General features: G+C 40.0%; 1 protein-coding gene across 2 annotated transcripts in view; it reads right to left on the reverse strand.

Moving 5' to 3' along the window:
• Nucleotides 1-22,547, reverse strand: part of Unc5c (unc-5 netrin receptor C) — a 339,268-nt gene that overhangs the window by 28,955 nt on the left and 287,766 nt on the right. Inside the window, exons 8-13 of one of the 2 annotated variants that reach the window (XM_048456914.3) lie at nt 20,015-20,071; nt 17,868-18,059; nt 16,847-17,191; nt 13,961-14,048; nt 4,637-4,805; nt 2,182-2,415 (exon numbers count right to left, since the gene is read on the reverse strand). In XM_048456914.3, coding sequence (XP_048312871.1) covers nt 2,182-2,415; nt 4,637-4,805; nt 13,961-14,048; nt 16,847-17,191; nt 17,868-18,059; nt 20,015-20,071 — 1,085 coding nt within the window. The remainder of the gene's footprint in view (nt 1-2,181; nt 2,416-4,636; nt 4,806-13,960; nt 14,049-16,846; nt 17,192-17,867; nt 18,060-20,014; nt 20,072-22,547) is intronic. The other variant, XM_048456915.3, reaches the window with a different exon arrangement.

A 22,547-nucleotide genomic window follows, 5' to 3' on the forward strand; every position in this document is an offset into this window, starting at 1 on the left:
TTTCCCTCCTCAGCTACTCTAATAGTCTTTGGCTGCCCTTCCTGCTAGCACATCATGGCAGCCACGTTCTCTGTCTGGCTCTTTAGTCATTAGTTCCATAGATTAACTGTAGCTAACTTCCCATACTTGAGGCTTTCTTCTCTATACCATTGTTGTGTGACCTAGAGCCACTTAAACTTTACTGAGCTTTGGAGTCCTCATCTGTCAAGTAGAAATAGTGATACCTTATGGAGTTATTGTAAAGACTGAATGAGTTAATAAAATATGTAGAATTTTGCCTGGTAGATAGAAGTACTCAGTAATAGTCATTATTTTTATTTTTCCACTGTTCTCTTTGGATATTTTCCTTTCTAATCTTGGTTGAAAAATATCAACGTGGCATCATTGATGCCTGAATCTCTACATTGGGATTTGTTGTCTGTTTAGAAAATAAAACCCTACATATTTTTGGGGTACAGTACATTGTCAAAGAATGAGATAAATACTGAATAATCTGATAAATGTTGACTTTTGAGCATATTTTGAAGTTGATTTTATAGAATGGAATGGAATTCCAATGGAATAATAGATACCAAACGCTAAGAAGGGTCAAAGGAGAGAGGGAAACAAAGCTTGAGATAAAACCACAAACATATATCTGATTGCCCCTTGCATATCTTTTGATGACAGATTTATACCCCAAAGTCAGTAGTCCATAAGGAAAAGCATTATTGCCAGCAAATTTTTGCGTCATCCAAAATTAGTGGTTGATAATCCTAATCCACAGAGTCTGAGTTTTAAGAAATTGCACCACTGGAAGGTAATTAGATGATGAGGGCAAGGATCTTCTAAATGAAATAAATGTCATTACAGATCAGAGTCCACAGCCCTTTCCAGCCTTCATCTACTACATGAAGACACAGCTAGATAACAGTTGTCTGAAACCTTGAAGGAGTCTTTATCAGAACACAACTGTGCTGACAAACTTAACATTTGGCTTCCCATCTCCAGCACGATGAGGAAATATGTCTACATTTAGGTCACCTAATCCATAGTATTTGTCATAGTAGCCTGAACTGCCAAAAGTAACAAAGTCACTTGCCCTAGACTTTGCCATTATCAGAGGTAGAAGTTCAGTTTTCTGTTCCACTACATGAGTGGTAGTCACCATGCAACTTGCTCAGGGACTTGTATCTCTGTTTCCTTCCTCTTACTCCTCTGGCACCACAACAGCTCTGCCACAATCTCCTTAATAACTTGAATCTGTCCACTGAAGTCAGAGTCAGGGGTCTAATGCATATTTCCAATCATGTTCTGTTTAACATCATAGACTCCCTCTGTCAGCTAAGATCTATCTTTTCGACTTCTGGGTAAAATACATCTGCATAAAGGCGTCAATTGCTATTCACTTTTGTGTGCCTTCACCCTGGTCCCTGTATCTAAACATCTTGAATGTTTTTTCCTATCAGTGCTGCTTAAAACCTTACCTTTCATAATGACAAGTCTCAAATGTTAGCTCTTGTTCAGATTTCCTTAAAATACTATGTAGGTTGCCTCCCCGAACTCTCACAGGATGTATCAGCCGTGACATACATTAGATTCTGGCTTATCTCCTCAACCCTGGCATACTTTTTATCTTCCTCTTTCTAGATCATAACTTCTTCAAAGGCACTTATTATATCCCTTAAAGCTTCAATTGGGATAAAACGAATGGCAATAATCACACCAGGAATTAAGCACATTTATTCTGCAAAGCAGCAGCCTGTTGTCAAATGCTCACCCTCTCCCTCACAGCCCTCGTAAAAAGAATGGGAAAGCATATAAATGAAGTAGCACACAAGAGGAACATACAACGTGAGCAATTATGCCAATTTCTTTTATAGGAAGAATGCAGCTGAGATAAACCTGGAACCAGATTATTTACCATCCACGGGTTTCGTTGCCAAATTCGTCTACATTTTTCATTAAAAGAGCTCAAGTAAGGTAAACAAAAAGTAGCCCTTGGGAGGAATCAGCACAGAGTAAACAGCTTCTCTATCAGCATGGCCACTGAGATCTATCTGTTTGTTGTAACTGCTTCCTCTGGACCCATGGCTCGTGTTCGCATGCCTGCCCAGAGTCATCTCCAGGTGTGTAAGGTTACATCAAAACCTTAGCTTCTAGGTGAGGGTGAAGAGGACAGGCGAGTGGGGAGACACTTACCTTTAGGGCGTCCTGTGTGTCATCCAGACAGTAAACTCTAATGCTGTACTCCAGGGAAGAACAGCAGAGGGGGCCAAAGATGGCCAGTTTCAGGCGCTTGGCTGCTGCTTTGGTGGTGGACTGACCAACCAGGGCATAGGTGCTGAGGTTCTCTGTGAGGATGTGGCAAGCCTCTGCATCCAGCTGAATGTAGCAGGGAGTTGTGAAGTTTTCTTCTCCCACCACCACCACATCCTGGGAATGAGAGGGAAGGGAACATGGTTAAGCTACCATGGACGGTGGTTGATAAAGCAGGCGTCTGTTCCTGAGTTCTGGTTCGTCTTTCTTAACTCTGTGGTACCTGTTTTCATTCTCCATCATCAGCGCTCTTTCTTTGTCTAGATATTGATGTGATTATTTGCATAAATGTCCTGGTATCTACATGAAAATCCAAAAGACAATAGCAAATTGTCCCTTTGAGTTCAGTGTACTCAGGTTTACTACCTGCTTCTGAGATTTTGTTGTTTTAATCTTTCAATATATTATTTAATTGAAAAGTACAAAGTATTGAGGTGCCACTCTCGGATATCAACTTTTTGCAAGAATCCATATTTAAAAAATAATCAGAGGAATTAAGACATTATATAACACTATTGTACTTTCTCTTTCGAAACTCAGACTACAGTTAATTTTTCAGAATAGTATACTTTTCCCTAAGCAATCTCAGCTCTCAGGTTCTCCAGAAGGGGAGCTGTGGGAAGCACTTAGTGCCTTCTACATTCTTCTCTGCTGTTTTTCTCATGTAATCATTAAACAGTTCATTACTGTAGACTAAAAATATTTCATAAGAAATAAGTGGAAGTGGTGATTTTTGTAAAAGTAATTGCCAATTCAACCGGTTTTTGATTTATTCAAATGGCTTAAGTTATATACTAACAAAGAGAGAGGGTCAGGTCATTAAGCCAAGGATCAGCATTTCACATGCTCCCGCGGCAGTAGGCAGGGTGGAAGGTGATAAGAAGTGCTGGGGACTGGGCAAGTAGAGTCTGTGACTGGGTTAAGAGTGCAGTGGCCCCTGAGCTCAGCCAATGGGATGGCAAGCCCAGGGCCATCAGAGCCATGATTTACCACAGACGAGTGCACATTGTGATTTTTTTATATGTTCTCCCTACTTTAAAGTAATTCAGATTGAGAAGAAAATTTCATGAGTGGGAAAGTGGGCAGTAAAATACATGCATGAATGCAACTCAGTTTCTGAATAAGGGTACCAATCACCCATCCCCCAGCAGGAGTCATTTCCTCAGTGCTTTCTCCTGTATCCCAGTGCGTCTGACTCATGACAAGTGCTGACTACCAAAAAAAAAAAAAAAAATGAAGGAATAAAACTTGGTCTCTAGGTCTGGGTAAAGACATGAATGGAGCAGCCACCTCAGGTGATGGCTTCTTGGTTTGACCTTATGACATCATCTGAGATGTTATGAGCTGTATTTTAACAGCATCAGTGAGTTAATATTTTGAAGTGTATTTTCAGGAATCTTACACTGCTGAGAAAAGCAGCTCAAGGCCTCTAAGTTTATTCTAGGCTCCAGGACACTGGACAAAGAAGGACCTGGGGGGAATGGTTCAGAAAGCCTGAAAGGTGTGGCCAGCAGTAGGCACCATGGTCCAGGCCTGCTTTGTAAGGGTTTACATGAGAATGTTCTTTGTTCTATTCTGGACTCTTGAGTTCATTGCTCTATCACCATTAGCATCATTCAGCCCCAGAAATGGAAAAGGCATTAAGCAGAGAATCGTGCCAGCACCTAAGATAGGGTTTTAGATATTTTTTGATAGTTTAAAGCTTAAATGAAATTAAAGTGAGGCCCACGTAAGTCTATTTAAAGGATAATCTCAAGCACAACCCTACACGCAAGGGGCTCTGATAAGGAATGATTCCCTTATATGGTCAAGTGTAGTCAATGTTCATAGAAAGGAAAAATCTAGCTAATCCCAGAATATCATGCTTCACTGCTAAATCAGTTTCCCTAATATACTACAGTCTTAAACTTTCATATGTATCTTTATAATTTTTTTGCTAAAAATACCAAAAGTAATTATAAAGTAACTTCACATTTTGCATATGTAAATTTTTGTATAAATATACATTTATACTAACATTTACATATGTATTTGATAAAGATATTCTTGAGAGACAGATGCTAAGTGATCTAGGTTCTGATGGTCCCCCCACACCCTCCCCATCATGTGGTTCCTGTTTGTCTAACAGCAAATTACCTGGGATGTCTGACTATCCTTTTCCTGTGAGCTGATTTTGAACACCCCCTTCCTTTCGCTCATCAGTCAGAAGATTCAGTCTTCTGTCTCTTGTTTAAAGTGTAAACCAAAAGGCTGTCACGCTACTTTAGAAATAAAGATCTCCCAACACGCACCAATGATGGACATGGGCACCATGTGTCTCCCACAGACACTCACTCACCTCCCATTGCCCCTGCACTGCCTGGGTCTTGAGCTGGATCTTCCAGTCTTCAGTGTTGGGGTCTGCACAGTGATGCAGAGTGAGGATGACGGGGCGGGTCAACAGAGCTCCTGAAGGCCCACAGCTCACCACAGGGGTCAGTAGGGTCTGAGAGTCCTCCATGGGGGGCCTGCAGGGAGTGCAGAGAACCATACCTGTGACATTTCCATAGTATTACTGCCCTGTGAAGTCACTGAGATCTACAGTGAATAAACAGTTCGAATCACATCCTTATAACACTTGGGGGGGGGAGTGGGTAAGACAGAAATAAATGGAAGCCGTGTTCTCTATAGATTGGCTTTCATCTTGGAAGACTGGAGGTCTTTCTGACAGCAGGGCATTTGCCAGCATCTCTTTGATCCTGGTTCTCAGACATGAGGCTGCCTGGATAGTTTCCTCTGACCCTGTGCTCTGATGCTTTCAGGATGGAATGAGAGAGAACAGACTCCTGATGAAGTTACATAAGCAGCTTTTCTGATAACGCTCACCAGTGGTCTCACAGTGTTTTAAATACTTTAGTGTTTTCAGGGCCTAACTTGAAAAATACTTCAAAAACTCGCTTCAGAATGAGGACACCCTAGAGCTAAACTTAGTCCAAATGACTTTCAGGCATAATTCAGGATAGTATAGCAGATTCATTCTTTCAAATGGGAGCAGAAAGAATATAGGATGGCATTTCTATAGCAAGTTAAAATGAAATCACATCACTTATGTATTTCATATGCAAAAAATCTGGTCAAAAGGGACTCAAAGATACAAACTGTTTCTCTCTCCCTCCCTCTCCCTTCCTCTTTCCCTCCCTCCCTCCTTCCTTTTCTAAACTCTGTCAGTCTGTTTGATTTACATTACTAAACAACAAGCAAATGGACTAATTAGTCCAGGCTGCCAATTAGTATGTGAGGAAGTCATTTCAAAGTTCCCGAGGTTGCGCCTGTATCTCACAACTAACAATGACTGTTTTGCGATTGGACTAAAGGCATGTTTCCTAAGAGTTCTCACATTGACTGGCAGAAGAGGATGGCTACGGGGGCCACGGGACCATGAAATTGTAGGAGGGTCTTCAAACACCCGCTTCCCCAGAACAATGGCCTATGACAATACAGCTGATGTATGGTTTGTGTCATATACCTTAGACATATCCAAATTTATAATCCATGGTTACTGGAGTAACATTCATTTATTGTCAACTTACATTCTGATCAATTAGAATGAACACAATCTGCCTTCTAGACAATTCTCTCCATATATCCTTGACCTACTAACTAGCTCACTTTATATCATGTATTTGGACATTATTTTGATATCTTTGTCCTTACAGAACTTTCTCAACTTTTCCAGTGTTTTCTGATAAGTAAGGATTCCACTTCTCTCCTTATGTTTCTTTCTTCAAGTTCATGAGGAATTTTTCAGAAATTTGCTGTCTCATTATATTGGGCATCCTTTAATTAACCTAAAACTTAAGTGTACTGCTAATTTCTTTAACTGAGATTATATAGATATAGTCACACATTACAAATCATTGCATTGGATTATTCTCAGATAATAACATAAATATTAAGTGTCCATCTCTAGTTAAGAGGGGAGGATGGAGATACTGTTATTAAAACATTGCCTTCATAAAAGTAGGTGATGAACACCACTATAAGCACACAAAGATTCCTAATGTAAGTGTTCTTAGGTTACATCAAGTCTATATAGTTCTGTGTTTTTTAGAGGACTTTTGAACATGGACATATTTATATTTTTATCTTGCTTTATTAGATTCAATATACAGTTCTTAATGCTATGTCATTCCTCCAAATGTTGTTTATCTCCCATAGTCTCCTATCCATCATAAAATGGATATTTCTGCTATTTTTGTGTTCGTTATAATCACTGGCAACATTGTAGCACAAGAATAAGACAAGGATAAGACCTTTCCAAGGTCACCACTTGAAGCCTTTTCTCATCAAACATCAATACCTTCGAGTTATCCAGCTCAACCAAATATAAATCCATTAAAATGTACATCTCAGTGACATCCTTCTGTCTTATTCATGTAGACATTTAAAAAGACATCTCAAATTCGCCCATAATTGCAGTGGCTACCTGAAATTGATTTGTCTCTTGCTGTTACCTATAATTTATGTATTATTTATCACATCATCTAGAAGCTACTAAATATCTATGTCCTACCCTCACCTAATGCTAAATAAATGAACAGATAAATGAATAATGTCAGCTATTATTATTTTAACATTGTCAGAAGATAACTCTTCATATATTTATTATGATAATCGATGTGCTTAGCTGTTTTCAAGGATGCTTGTCTACAGTTGTCTTGGAAGATAAAGATGTCTAAATCTGCAGGAAATGACAGGTAGAACTGCCTCTCATCAAGAACAACTCAGTTTCCCCCTATTTAGTGGCCCTTTACTAAAACTGTGTAGGTATCACCTGACCCTCCTTGAAATACTCTGGGAACTTTAGCTCAGAACACTAGCACAGAACTGATGATGGTCTAGAACATGCAACTGTGATGACTGATGAAGTTTCCGACCTAAAAATTTGCGCCTTCTATCAGTCCTGACACAACAATGACAGCTAACACGATGGCTCTGTTGTAAGCGAAGGCAAACATGAAAGCCTTCACAGCCGCCAGTCATCACCTTCTGTAAAGCCTGCAGTTTGATTTTTATTCCCCTCAAGAATCTCCGACTCTGCTGCTTCCTCCTTCCCTTGAGGTTGTACCAGGGCCTCACTGACTTCTCTCCCTTCCTTCTCTCCTCCCGTGTGGAAGGCTCAAATGAGCTTTTCTGACTTCCAGTGCTTTAATATCCTGCATAGCATGTTTCTGTTATTAAATCTATAGTTTTCTAGGCACCTGGGGGATATACTTATATTTAGAATCACAAGGTTTATGGCACTCGCTTGAGACTTCAATACTCTGCCCCCTACCACTTTGGTTTTCATTTTCTCGTAACACAGTTTGTCTTCTCTTTGTCTAATTTCCCTCCTTTACAACGTAAGTGAAACGTTGCTTTCACATGATTAATATTACACTATCTGCCTTTGGCAGTGACTTTATTGCTGCCTAATATCACTTTTCCTACGAGGAGAGAAATAAACCTACAATGGTTATGCTTTCCTGAGGCCTACACCTACCTTTTAGTTACAAGAGTACCTTGAGAGGTAAGCAGTAAAATTTACCAGGAGGGACCTCAAGTGGATCCATTTCAAGTGGCCCCTATTGAAGAGCTGATGTTCGGAAAAAAAAATCTGTCAGGCTGGTCTCAGCAGCCTGTGCTTGGAGAAGGCAAGGAGGGGGCTTCCTCTCACTGACCAGGAACATAAGGGAGAAGAGGAGAGCCCCTGCTGGGTTGAGCAGCCGTCAGTTGGACACTGAACACACTTCTGGCATGCTGTATTGATGGGCACTGCTCTTGGAGGAGGGAAACCAAATGAGCAGTGGGAAGAGGAGGGGCTGTGTGTGTCAAAAGAATTTATTAACTCAGTGAGGTGCAAAAATGTAATGAATAGGAAAGTGATGAAGTCGAATTCATAATGGGATGAACAATAAAGGAGTTAAGACTCTTATGCTTCTGAGATGAAGGAAGTGGTAGAAACCGAAGGCAGTTGCCACCATATCTGGAAGGGGAAACTTAGGTAAAAGTTAGCTATATTAAACCAAAGGTCAGAAGTGTCTAAATTCCTATAACCATTACTTACATAAAGGGAGGGATCAAAAAATATATGGAACCAAATAGTAGAAACTACAGGTAGACCTCATTTATGACTTTGTAGAGAAGGGCTCCAATCTAATTATATCCTAGGAGCCATCTGAGTTACTGAAGCAAACAGTCTGGACATCTTTACTGCAGATGACTGGGATGTGCACACAGAACAAAAATGAGCTCAGAAGCAGCAATTAAGTAGGAACCCAGCAAAATTCAATAATCAGAATTCGTAGAGTGTTCCAAAAGCATGCAAACAAAAATCTAACAAGGATCAAATCACGTTAAGAACTGGACAGGTCTCCGTGGCCCTAGGACAAAGTTCATGAGGAGGAGAAGGTGTTTTTTTGTCACAGAAGTTTGCTTTCAGCCTCCACTGCCTGTCCGCGATAAGACTGTGTACACAGAACAGCATCGTGGATCACCTTCGTGCGAGCAAAGAATTAGCTGCCTAGGCACACCTGTAAGGCGAGGTGTTCATGTGACCCTCTCCGGAGGAGGAATCCAGAGCTCCTAACGCACTTGCCTGAAGACACAGGGCTAATGATTAGCACCATGGGATTGCACATGCAAATCATTTTGCTGCGTTAACACCAGTGTGTATGGGGTGGCTTTTCACAAGCTTAGGAACTTTAGAAAAAGATCTGCCACCATCAACCTCTGTGTGGACTTAAGGTGCCTTCTGTGAATACACACCTTTCTGTCACTTCCTTCAGGGTGACAATCTCACCCGAGCCTCAGCAGCCTTCTAAAGCACCCACCATCCCACAGAATGGGCAACCTGCAATATTTGCACTTCATGCTTCTGACAGGGAATATCCAATTTTCTCCCAATCAAAAGCTTATTTGAGAACACACACACACACACACACGAAAGCCACTCTGAAAGGCAAGTTATCTTTTCCCAGACAGGTAGACCATCTCTAGATTAAGTCAGAATGACTAAACATTGTGCTCTGAGCTGAATCCTTATGGAATTATTTATCTGAGCGTATACTTTGGGCCCTCACAATCTACTTCCCTTGACGATCATTAATACAAATAGTCTTTAAGCTCACTGCTCCTTATATCTTAGGAGCTTTGTGACTCAAAGTATATTCCTTATGAGGAAGCAGAGAGGAAGGAACCAGGCTCCTCCTAGGAATATTGTTCATGTGGATCTTAAACCTTAGCGAAGTCTTTCTTTCCTTTTCTCCCCTTTCCTCCCTGCTTTTTTTGAGACAAAGTCTTTCTGTAGACAGTGCTGGCCTTGAACTCTGGAATTTCCTGTCTCAGCCTTGTGAGTGCTAGAGTTCTGGACATACCACTGCCTGTGGCTACCTTTCCCCCTGGAAGCTATTAAATAGCCAATTCATTATCTACTCTCAGGAAGGATGCTTCATTACGCCACTATTTGACCTTCCTACTGCCCCACCTGACTTTATACATCACTGTTATTTCATGGCCTCATTGCTATCCCACACCTTGGACTAGTTCTATAAGGGATTTCACCAATGAAAGAATGCCAAAGACCACCAATAACGTATAGTTAACAAACCCAGTAGTTTTTTAAAATGGTTCTCCCTTATTATTTACATTTCAATCACTGTCAGTTTACCTGCTTGATTTGGGAAACCTCTTTACCTGTGATTTTTAAAGTTCTCTTACATCATGGCTTATTTATCCTTACATATATATTCATGCTTTAGTTAAAAAGTACTCAGTGACCCCGTGCCAGATACAAACTGTGTGCTCCCCTTATCCTTTCATGTTTAGCTTCATTACAAAATTACCAGAACTAGAATGTTTTCCACTGCCCCCTACACCCCATTTCTTTTTACCCTGAAAATCCATTTCCTGCTGAGAATTCATTTCTCTGTCCATGCCTGAGATCATATCCTATTTACATCAGAGCCCATCTCCTTCAGGAACCGAGCTTCTCCCCTCCGGCCAGTGGCTGTTTCAGCCCGTCTTCGATTTCAGCACCCAGGCCTTGTGCCTTAAACACACCCTATGTATTTCTCTCCAGCACTCTGGCCAGTTAAGAACTGCTTTCTGCTCTGCAGTACCTTTCACTGTTTTCTCCTCTGTCTTCAAGCCTGGCATACTCCATCCTCACCTCTCATCGGCCCAACCCAGACCAGAACCTTCACTTCACGAAGATGTACTGTTCCTTCTCCCAGCACATCACATCACATCACAAGTTACCACATCGCTCTTTAAAAAGAAGTGCTAATCCTGTGTCCTTGAGCTGATCATAAACTTCCTGTCGCTCTCCACACTTTACAAATAGAATCCTGTTCACTCTCACATTCAGGATCTATGAACCAATTGCTCCTTTTGGCTGGCTGATTGAAGGAACCACCAGGCCAGCATTGGAGACAGAGAAAAGGGAAAACGTGCCTTTCAGATCTCAAACCATTTTTGTCCATAAGAATTGATAAATAATGATGGTTTGGTTTCAATAAGATTTACTTTTCTTTCTTTCTTTCTTTCTTTCTTTCTTTCTTTCTTTTTTTTTTTTTTAAAATTCCTTCTAGAAACAGGATGCAAGGGGCCACATTTCTACATAAGCCACACACATTGTATTCATGGGGTAATGGAGGCTCTGTGTTCTATTGAGAGCTCTAGGAAGTAGGAGAGAAAGATACCCTGGCCCTTGCAACTCCTCACCTTCTCTGGTCAGATGAGGCTTGTCCCATCCCTGGCCCATTTAGGACACACATCTGCCAGTCTGTGCTTTGCAGAGAGCACATTCAGTAATGATAAGGCCCCATTTGTCACATTCAGCCTGCCACATGTAATTAAGTTCACGCCTCCCTCTAGACAACTCACATCAGCTGATGACCAGCTGGGTACCATCCAGCTGGAAACACACCCAGTTCTGGATGTAATGAAAGGAGTCGGAGAAAAAAAGAAAAGAGGAGAAAAATAATGCTCACAGTGCTGCTGCAAATGCCTTCAAGTGGCACTTGATGTCCCCACCCTGACTTCTCAGAAAAGTTTCCTCTGGATTATGTGATGATGAGAAAGATCTTCACTGAGCAAAGTGGATTCAAAGTGTAAGCTAATGAGAAGGTGGAGGGTGATCTAAGGTGTATGCAGGAGGGATGTCATCTTGGAAAGCGAAGAGCTCTGCAGTCAGGAGAACTTAAGTTGTACTTAGCTCTCCTCAATCACTAAGGAGACTTGACTTCCCAGGCATCGGTTTTCTCACCTCTAAAGTGGGGTTCATCACAATGTACAGGTTTTCGCTAAGACAGGAACATGTAGAAGTGCCCGAAGAATGACTTAGTTTTGCTACACATTCGCTTTCACGGTGCTGTTACAGGGAAAGTACGTCTGTGTCATGTTAGAAAATTAGTGGTGTGAGGTCTTCCCATTTATCTGACAGAGCATCTCCTCATGTTCTATCCTTGATTCATGATCTCTGGTAGGTATATTCTTTTTGGGGTGTATGTATTCATGTGTGGAGGCTAACAGTGGGCTTTTGGTGTCTACCTTATTGTTCTGGAACAGAATCTCTTACTGAAACTGAAGTTAGTCAGTCCACCCAGATTGACTTGCTGATAAGCCCTTGAGTTTTCTTGTTTCTACTTCACCAGTGCTAGGATTATGGGTGTGTGCCATCATGCCTATCTGTGGGTGCTAGGTATCATCCTTGGGCCTTCTTGCTTTTTTGGCATACACCTTACACTCTAAGTCATTTCCCTACCCTACCTCCTGTATGGTTTGTTCTGAGATCCTGAACTTTCTCCACACACACAACTTTCTTGATGCAAACTAAATTCAATAGAGCAATTCCCCCTTCATTACCTAAAGTCCAAGGCAGTGGAATCTTAAAGAACTGGTGTTTGGCATTATCAATATTCTAGTCCCTCATCTTCTTCCAAATTGTATAATCACTACTCTGAGCAGAAAATCCTGAAGGGATGGAAAGGAAAAGTAGGGGAGAGTGAAGAGGGCACACCATGCTGTGGCAGTAGCCCAATATGACTTGGGCTTTAGCTGCAGATGACAGTTACAGGGTGAATAAAGGAATCCATGAACACTGCATGCCTTCTTTAGTTCTCAGGTCTGTCAGAGGTGCCGCCCACAACATCAAAGGCATGGGAGGCAGCATCTGTATAATGCTCACCTTGGCTTAGGACAAGAGAAAATAAAATGAAATAAATCCGCCTTGGAGTTTGTTAATTGCTTTTCTTGCTCCCCAAACAGGGACCCCTAAGGATAGGTGAATGTTTCTCTGCAGTAGGAATGAAAAAAAATTGATATTAAGTAAATACAAAACTTTTAATGATTTTCTGTGGCTCAAATTTAAGGCAGGAATAATGTGCGACGATTTGAGGGGATTTTGTCTTTTGTTTTTTGTTTGTTTTTCATCTTCTTGGTCTGGCTGTTGTTTGTGGAGGTGGAAGAGCAGGAAGGATACTACCAGAGGGGGAATGTTCTGGGTCATACTGCTATAAATAACTGTGTCTCCACCTGGGTGCAGAACAAAGAAGCTTTCGGTTACCAAAGCAGGGACTAAAAAGAGCTGGCTCGAGGATGAGAGTGGGGAAGAGAGTGCAGGGGGATGATCACCTACTCTGCATCTGTCATGCAGACTCCGCTCAGAGCCAGACCTATGGATGCTTCTTCCTGGGACCAACAGTGATCCTTATACAATGAGTATCTCCATTTTCAAAACGTCTTTTGTTTTAAGATCTCAGTGTGTCTTTGAAAACCTTAATCACCCAGGCTTCTAGTGCACGCCCTTCACACACACACATGAATACACACACAGACACACACACACACACACACACACACACACACACACACACACACACACGTGCGCGCATTCACACTAAGAACACCTTTTATGTGGGAATTACTCAAGAGAGACCATCTTTTCTAAACTAAAAACTGAATTTAGGACATCTGACCTGTTATTTTTATCACTTAAAATAGCTACATGTTGATCAATATGACACAGTCAAAATCGAACCTTTGGATTCGGTATGGTTTTAATCAACACTAGGCTCATTTTGGAAGGTCTAATTATAAAAGAAGGCTGATGATTCTTAAGCTGGAGGAGAGTTAAGAACGGAAAGAGAAGAATGAGCATAGTGTCCTGCTAGGCTGAGGTGGGAGGGGCATATCAGGGGCTCTGCTAGGCTGAGGTGGGAGGGGCATATCAGGGGTTGTGCTTGGCTGAGAATGGGAATGTCAGAAGCTAAGGTGTATCCACTTTTGTGATCTTTATCTCTACTGTGGCTTGATTCTTGACCCAGATCACAGTAAGTCAGCATATCTATCTAAATCCATGCATTTCTTTGGACAATCTGTGAATCATGTTTTTCTCTGTATTTTTCTGCTAAAGAACTATGTGTCTATTCACAGAAAAGAACTCTAGCATTCTATCCACACTTATAATATGCAATGCCTGAAGCTTCAACAAGAATGAGAAGTAAGATTGAATTTTTTTATAGGTGTAGAGTCAAATGTATGTCACCTCAGACAAAAATATATTGGATCTATCATTTCTATTGTACAATTCTTCCCCAAGTGAAACATTGATAAAGTCAAATGCAACAGAAAAAATATTTACCTCATATTTTCTTTCCTGTGTACAGTTACATACATTTCGTAGACTCTCCCTTGGGGAATGGCCCCAGCGGGAATCAGCAAGCTTACTCCTGAATAGCAAAGGAAAGGAATATTTTATAAGACCTGTGAACCAAAGGAAACTTCTAGAACTCCTTTGCAGCAAGCAAAAGGGAATGCAATTTTGCATCCTTGTAGCACTAGTCTTTGCACTTTTCCTAAAACCATGCAAAGGTCCAAAGCTCCCCACCCCTTCTTGCTGGTCTTGCTTCTTACCATAACTCCCTCTGAACTGTTATGGGATTACTTAGGAGAGTGATGTCATTTTAAAAGTTCGTGTTTTATTTAAGGAATAGACAGATGGTTCCACTGTTATTTTTCTTGTAAATTGTGGAGAAACCAAAAACTGCTATTAAAATTTTAAACAGCTGCAATGATGCATTGTTTTTGATTTTAAAAAAAGTTCCCCATGAAATTCAAAGTCAGGGAAATGCTAACCTCAGCCATATCAGAAAACATTTTTTTCCCCCTGAAATAACTGGTGAGCACCAGTGTTATTCCACAGCAGAGAAAGAGATGGGAAGAATTTACTTTATTATTTGCAAGTCTAGAAAATGATCAACAACATCTCACATAGCTGCAGAAAGTCAGAGAACTTCTCATTTGTTGATGATTGGCACCCAGGAGAAGGATTATTGGTATGAACTGTGTGAGAACTATACTTTGGACGACGTTGAGACAATTTGAGATGGTGTCAGGATCTCCTGGAGATCCTGGCTCCAAAAACCTAGTGAAAATTTTTCCTTTATCCAGTTTGAACAAGTTTTCAGATGATGTCCGCATTGGTGATCTGAGGTCTACCCTCTCATAACCCCAGTCCAGTAATACAGGCCAGCACTGCAGAGAGTGACTTGGCTGAAGATACTTGGCTTTGTCTTTTCATTCCCATGAAATGCACATTGATTAAGTGCAGTAAAAAATGCATAGACTTTCTTTGTGAGGACAGTGTCTGGCAATTTTTTTTGATGTCAAGAAAGAAAGTGAGTCTCCCTGAGTAACATGTAATGACTTGACATGAAGTAGAATGTGCCTAATGAGACAAGGCAGCAAGAAAACTTGACTAAGAAGTTTTAAATACCAAGGGTTAGGGGTACAGTTATTCAAATGTCTTGGCAAAACCTTATCTGTGAAGGTGTTGAACCAGGGTGTTCTTGAGATGGAGAGGGCAGCTAAGGTGCTAGGGAAGTGGAATGTGGTGATAATGTAAGCATGGCTTCTGGAGAGCATTAGACTGGAACAGGAAGGCTGTGTATGAGACAGGTTAGACTCAGAATTTATTTTCCAATTAAATGATACAGTGCATCTCAATTTTTGTTATGAGGATGAAAAATTATAAATACAAAGGTAAAAGAATAGTTAGGAAACAACTGTATTCTATTGAAGGAAATAATATAAAGTTTATTTATAATATGCTAGCTTCTTCCCTTCCATTTAAAGAAGACTTTGTTATAATTCACATATTGGAAAGTGATGGGTGAAGAAACCGGTAGAAAAACAGAGTTCAATGAGCATTATGGGAGAAAGCACTATCTTTTGGATAAATGTAATTTTTAAATAATATTTTTAAATTTTTAAATAATATTTAAAATGTAAATTTTAAATAATAGGATATGTTTGACTGGGTATTTAATAAACTATTATATAAACATCGTGATTGTTTTAAGAGCATACAAATAGCATGAGAATTAATGAGGTTAAAATTCATATATAACATTATATCAGTTATGTACAAATACAGGAAAAGGGAAAATGATATTCTGTCAAATAATTGTAACTTTATTACAAGACCTATTTAACGGGATAGGGTAAAAGGCTATCAAGGCACTGAAGTAGGAAATGAAAAGGAAAAACCAAAGATAACTTCACATTCAGGTTATAGAGTCCCGTGGTTTTGCACTTGCTCATATATATGTATAAATGTAATAATATTATATGTATTATATATCCCATGTATCTATTTATTAGCAATAAGTATATATAACACATATATAAATAGAATAAAAGATATATCACATGTATCATATATACAACATACCATATACATTTATAATATACATGTAATATATTATACAATTTTATGATATTAATACAATAAGTCAGTGTTATTTGTGTTATTTTATTGAACATATTCACAAACTTGTCAAAAAAAGTTAAGCTGTGCTTTTAAAGTAGTCATTTGCTGTCTAACATCCTGTAGTGGAAGTCCATCAGTATTACCAGTTTCAACACTGGCAGCCACTGACTTGAGTGCTCTGTGGAAGATGATTGTGTTTTGTATTCTTTAGACATTGCTAAACTATTTAATACATTTGAAATAAATAAAACTACAAAAGTACACTGGTTGAACCTGAGATTGTCAACAATATATCAAAGACTGAAATCAATACCTTACAGATATTTTCTGATTGAATGATGCTCTGAATAATTACTACAAAGATTTTGTGTTATTATGCAATATTTCCAATCATTTAGAACGTAATTTTCTGAAATATAGTTTCCTTGAGAAAATTGGCCCAAACCAACTCTTTGCATTCTAATAGCATGTTTTGAACTATAGGGACTCCAGTGAGGGTTCCTGGGTTGGTTATACCTTCAAGGTGGTAGGTGCCAGTTCTGAACTACACCTCAGCAAAAAGTTCTTTCAAGAGGAATGGAATTTAGAATTGCTTGGATGAAGATACATGGTTTTGTAGATTTTGCATGAAGTAATACTTGAGATCTACTAAATGGAAATTTGACTTAGACTACATACAACATTTCAGGTTCAGTAAAAACACACAGAGGTAGAATTTCAAGCTGCATCTTTGTCATTAAAAACGTAAAGAATTACCTGAGTTAGGAATGATGAGGTGACCCCCAAGTGAGTTGAAGGTACCAAACGCTGTGCAGGATGGGTCAGTCTGTCTCGCAAGACTCTGATTCTTCAGGTTAAGAGCCTCGTTCTCTAGCAAGGATTGGGTCATCTGGGGCGACAGCTTGGAGGTGAACTCAGAGAGGTCATCCTGAGGAGTGACGGCACCCGAGGTGTTATATACTTTGATTTTCAAGTTGGGCAGTGGGTCGAGAATTGGAGAATTGGTCATTGGGATTTTGTCTGAGACATCGTGCAGAGCATAGACAGGTCCCCTGTACATGGCTGCAGCTGACGTGAGGTCCGGGGGCACTGCCAGGAGATCTGAGTCAGAAAGAGCAAAGAATTATTCCATTTGCTTTCTCTGTTCGAACCAAGCTAGATTAGTGAGAAACCACTTCACACCTTTAAGCCAAAGCAAAGCTGCTCTGCTAACAGTGCAGAAAGAGACATCAAAGGTGCTGGGAAACAGGACAAGTACAGCGTCAGTATCCATCTTGTCATTGTCCATTCATGGGTAACCTTGCTTCTCTGATATGCTTCCTTGAGGTTTAATGATGACACTTAGGGCATTTGGCCATTTCAACAGTTTAGAAAGAACAATAAGCGCTACTCAGTCACTATCAGGTAATGGTTTTGCTTACCTATGCTAACTTTGGATTCACATGTACACCACTGTATTAAATGCATTATAAGAAAGGGAAAAGACACTAGAAAAAAAATCAATGAATCAGTGTAATAGTTCTTTCAAATACAAGTTAAGAAGCAGGATAGAGGTACGTATCAGACAAACAAACCAGAAATGATCTGTGTGTCTCATCAACTCTGATTTGCTGTATCAATGTTTTCATTCCTATAATGAGCAAAGCCAACCAAAATCTCCGCCTTTACTCAACTTATGCTCTAGCTCGACTGGATGACGGAGATGCAACCGAATTTGAAGCTACGCGGTCACTCTGCTCCCCCTGGGCATAACTCAGAGGGCGGAAAACTCACTGACCTTGTCTGGCAGCCTTGATGTTCACAGGCTGAAAGCCGCCATTGAGTGCTGAGGAATCAATGATGTCAGACTCAAAGTCACGGTGGTTCTTCCGGTAGACGAACAGGGCCACCACAACAGTGATCGCCAGACAAACGGTGACAGCTATCACAATCCCGACGTACAGCGCCACATCATCTGAGTCAGGAGCAGCTGGAAAGAGAGAATGAAACATCCGACCAACTGCTTCGAGAGACTTCCCACAGAACACATATGTATTGCAGTAATTTTTTCAGACATTTATTGCCATTTTTTTATGGGTTAATTTCAAGTCTATTTCAAAAGCTATATAAAATGGCTATGGTTTTTCAGTGGGAAATTATCACTGATTTCTTTTTCCTTCTCACGCTACGTCAATCCACCCACTAATCTGTCTTGTAATTGGGCAGCATAACAGACTATTTATTGGTAGGCATTTAAAGAAGCTGGATCCCAAGCTATCCCAAACTACAGGAAATAAAATGTTTATTACTCCTTTCAGGTGAAAAAGTTTAGGAGGAATTTTGAATTCACTTACAGTTTTTTTTTTAAAAAAAACCAACAAAACAAAACAACCAATAAACACTGTCAGATACATCTGGTATGATTTTAATCTTATGTGGATTGAACCAAGATGTTTTTCTAACTTGACACCAGTCATAAAATTACTTCCTATATGCTCTTCTCTCTTCTGCTTAAATTAGCGCAAGAATGGATGGGAATTTTGGAACTGGGCAATACATCCAAGCAAGTGTGAGGAGAGAACATGGTGGGTTAGGAACATGTGTTTTCAGAAGCCCAGATCTGGGGCAGAAGCTAACGTGAGTTCTAATTTATGATGCAGACTCAGTATTATCTCCCAGGACCCTGAGCTTCTCTTGGGCCCATGTCAGAGCTTCCCATGTAAGCTTCTCATTACTGGAATAAACTATAACTCTGTGAGATGTTGAAGAGTAAAAGGTCTTGGTCAATGATCTGGCAGGTCAGGCTACTGCCAGAGGCAGGTAAGCACGTGACCAACACAAGGTGCCGTCCTCAGGGGACTGTTTCTAGGTAAAGCAAAAGAGAGAATTCTTATAGGTGCTGTCTGGTGTTTTGGTAGCATGAAACATGCTTGGCTAGAACTGGAGGAGGTAACAGAACCTGATTACAAAAACAAAACATAAAAATAAATGAAAGTTTTATTTAATCAATTTGACACTGTTAAGTCTTTGTTTTAGACCCAGGAGAAATATCCAGCAAACCAAACAAACCTGCGGTCTCCTCATTGTAAAAGAGGTCATTTGTTGATGCTGTAGGTAGTCAAAAACCACCAAAAACTTCCTGGCCAATTTATATACATGTACATCTGATTGTGAGCTGGAGAGGACTTTCAAATCTCTATGTTTTGTGTTCTAAAATTTGGGAAACCATTTCACTCTCCGAAGACACAGAGCTACAAGGTTTATGTGTGGAAATAACTCATCATTTTAATCTGCCAGGGGCTCCCAGCAATTACTCAATGCTTGTGCCCCAGTGTCTTTAATTACACCGGCAGTTTATATGAATCTACTGTTGGAAAGGGCCCCCTTTCAAAACCAAACCATCACCCTTCCCAGTATTTCAACTTTCCCCTCAATCAAGCCAGTATCAGCAGCACCCCTCCAGCACCCCGATCATCTTCATTCTGTGAACACTGCTTTCAAAATGCTGACTCTACTTTGCCGTGGGGTTTTATTGGCGACCCTGAGGAAGAAATTTTGACTCGGACCAGAATAGTATATCTAATCCTTAATGCTTGACTTTACTTATTCATGATTTATGGCACAACAGATCTGCATTTCGTCAACCTTTCCTTTTTAGTATTTGAACTCTGCCCTTTATGTATGCCAGCCAATTTCACGATGTGTTTTCTCAGTGATGGGGACTCGCGCTGCCAATGGTAGACTGATAGCTTTGAAAGCTGGCAGCGACTTGAAATGACCCTTTCTTCTCTTCAGCATTGAAAATCTAATTTGCTTTTCATGTTAGAATACATTAGGCTCCTATTTCCTGTGTGCACATCTGCGAGCCAACGCAAGGCAAACTTGAACAGGGGCAATAATGTTAGAGGACTATTTCCCAGCATAAAACCCAAACATCAAACTTACAAGAAAATCCATATTCATTCTGGGTTCTGTGTTCAGTTGAAATGGGGTAAATGAATCCTTGAAAAGAAACAAAAAACATACAAACGATGAAACAGAAATGGAAACAAAATCAAATTAATGAAGGAAAACAAAATAGGAAGCATGAAAAAAATAGTTTAATTAAAGAAAAAAGGAAAAGAAACCTGTGGTCCTTTAAAATTCTGGCAGAGTATGGAATTATGATTTTGTGCCCCCTGTTTGCTCTGGAGCCTCACTAAGAATCAATAAGTAGACAGATTGAATTTCAGAGTAAAAACTGATCTTGACTCACTAAGTTTGGAGTGCTTAAAGTCTTTCTTTTATTGAGCATAAACTCTAATGGATCTAATTTATTTCAGACATCGAGGGTCATTAGCATAAGGAAAATCTTTTTTTCCTTATCCCTGCCATATGCCTTAATTCCCAGGACATGCCCAGAAGAGTCTGAACAGTTTTCTTTTTCTTTTTCATTTAATCATAACAGCTTGCTTTTGGTCTCACAGAACTAAAGCAGGTCTGTCGTCACTGGTCAGAGGCTAAATACCCATTTACCTAGCCGAGCAGCGCTCAGCAGCGCTCACCTCGCCAACATCTTAGGTTCACTTTTTAGATTCTTGGTCATTGCTTGTCCCTTTCATTTAATAGGAATCCAATCGAGACTGTCTGGGTACTGTATAGAGTGTCAATACAAGGACAACTGGGTGTTTTTATTTGAAATCATTTGAAAATCAATTGGACTAAGAGATAATAAATTTATTAGGTCTTAGGAGGGATGTTTTACATTGGCCAGATAACAACTAGTTACCTCGCCCCACTAAAAATGCAGAAGTAGCATGGTAAGGACCCCTTTTTCTTTTGAATGCATTCTGCATAGGGAACCAATGAGAATAGCAAAGTAACACTAAAAATGTCAATGCAAAGTGGAGGGAAATAGGCACAAAACGGGAAAAATGAGGACATAAAGGTTCTCAACGAGAAAGCTGTGGAAAGAACTGTAAGTCCAACTTATAACTGGCACCCAGTGTTTCCTAAGATTTAATATTCTGCAGCGTGTGAATTAATCAAATAACGTAGCGCCATTTGGATTAATCAAATGAAGATGAACATGAGCATGTGAATTAAACATTTCTAGTAATACTCAAGGGCAAAAAGCTAGAGAGGAACCAGAAGAATCACAATTAATTAGTTCAAAGTGAAGGTCTGGAAGGTTTGAATGGTAAGGGCAACTCTAAATCAGACTGCAGGTAGCTCTCCTGCAGCCAGCGGAGCGCTCACTTCTCATCAGCTATTTACCTATTTGGGATTTAATTCCGGGGAAACACACAATGCTACTTTAATGAAAGTGAGGCTTGCCAGAGCACAGATAGGTTTGCTCTGAATTAATATTTAATGCTTTCTTTTAGAGCAATGATTGCAACCTCCTACTTGGTTTTATAAATATTATATTCCTTATTCCAGTTGTCGGAGTCCATGTATTAGCTTGGTTTTCATTTTTAAACATCTCTGTCTGGTAATAGCTGTTTTCCATGTGTAGTCTGTGAACTCAATAAAAGGACAACTGGGACAAATGGAGACTTTAGAAACCCAAGGACTCAGGGCAAACCTGGTTTATTGCTATGGATGCAGAGCCGAGGATGAAGCCCTTCTTTTGGAATTAAGGATGCTGCACAGAGAAATGCTAAGAAACTTATTTTTTTACATGCTTCAAGACAAGGACATGAGTGTAAAACAAACTTGGAAATGTTCTGATGGTGACCTGGAAAATATTGGTAAACACTTATAGGGTCCTGCTTGGGTATGCAGGAAGCCCAAAACTCATGAAAGGAAAGCTTCAACCCAGAGACAAATGACATGCTCTGAAGTATATCCTCCACAAAGCAGGTCCTGGTTGTCCCTGAAGGCTTATATTCCCACTTCCCTTAGATTCTTGTTCTTGGCAGACAAAACAAAGACTAATTGAAATTAATAGTTCTTACTTTATTTTCTAATATCTTGTATTGATTTAGATCTAGACCATTCAATACTAAATTGCCATCGTATGCATTGATTATGAGACTTATATTTAACTCTAGGCAAAGGATTAAGAATTCACTCATTCATTCATTCACTCAACCATTCATTCAGTGGCTACTCTTGAATTCTACAATATTCTGAGTTCTAATTCAATGGTGTGAGAGACTTTCCTACTTCCCAGAGTTTTCCTTCTGGCATATAAGAAGCAAATGACACCATAAACAAGATTATTTTAAATATTGAAAGTGTGAATTAAAAATTAGGCATACAGTCATCAAAGGCTTGGCTATGACATGCATGTCCCTGAGTTTGAGCCCCAGCACTGAACATGTACACAGCATCAGGAGTAGCGATGTCTACTAGTAACCTCTGTTCTCGGGCAGTAGAAGCAGGGAGATCAGAAGTTCAAAGTTATCAGCTACATAAAAAATTCAAGATCAGCCTGGGTTCCCTAAGACCTGTCTCAAAACATTATTATCTTCATTGTCATCATCATCATCAT

The sequence above is a fragment of the Myodes glareolus genome, chromosome 17, assembly GCF_982192425.1.
Source record: "Myodes glareolus chromosome 17, mMyoGla1.1, whole genome shotgun sequence".
Classification (NCBI taxonomy): domain Eukaryota; kingdom Metazoa; phylum Chordata; class Mammalia; order Rodentia; family Cricetidae; genus Myodes; species Myodes glareolus.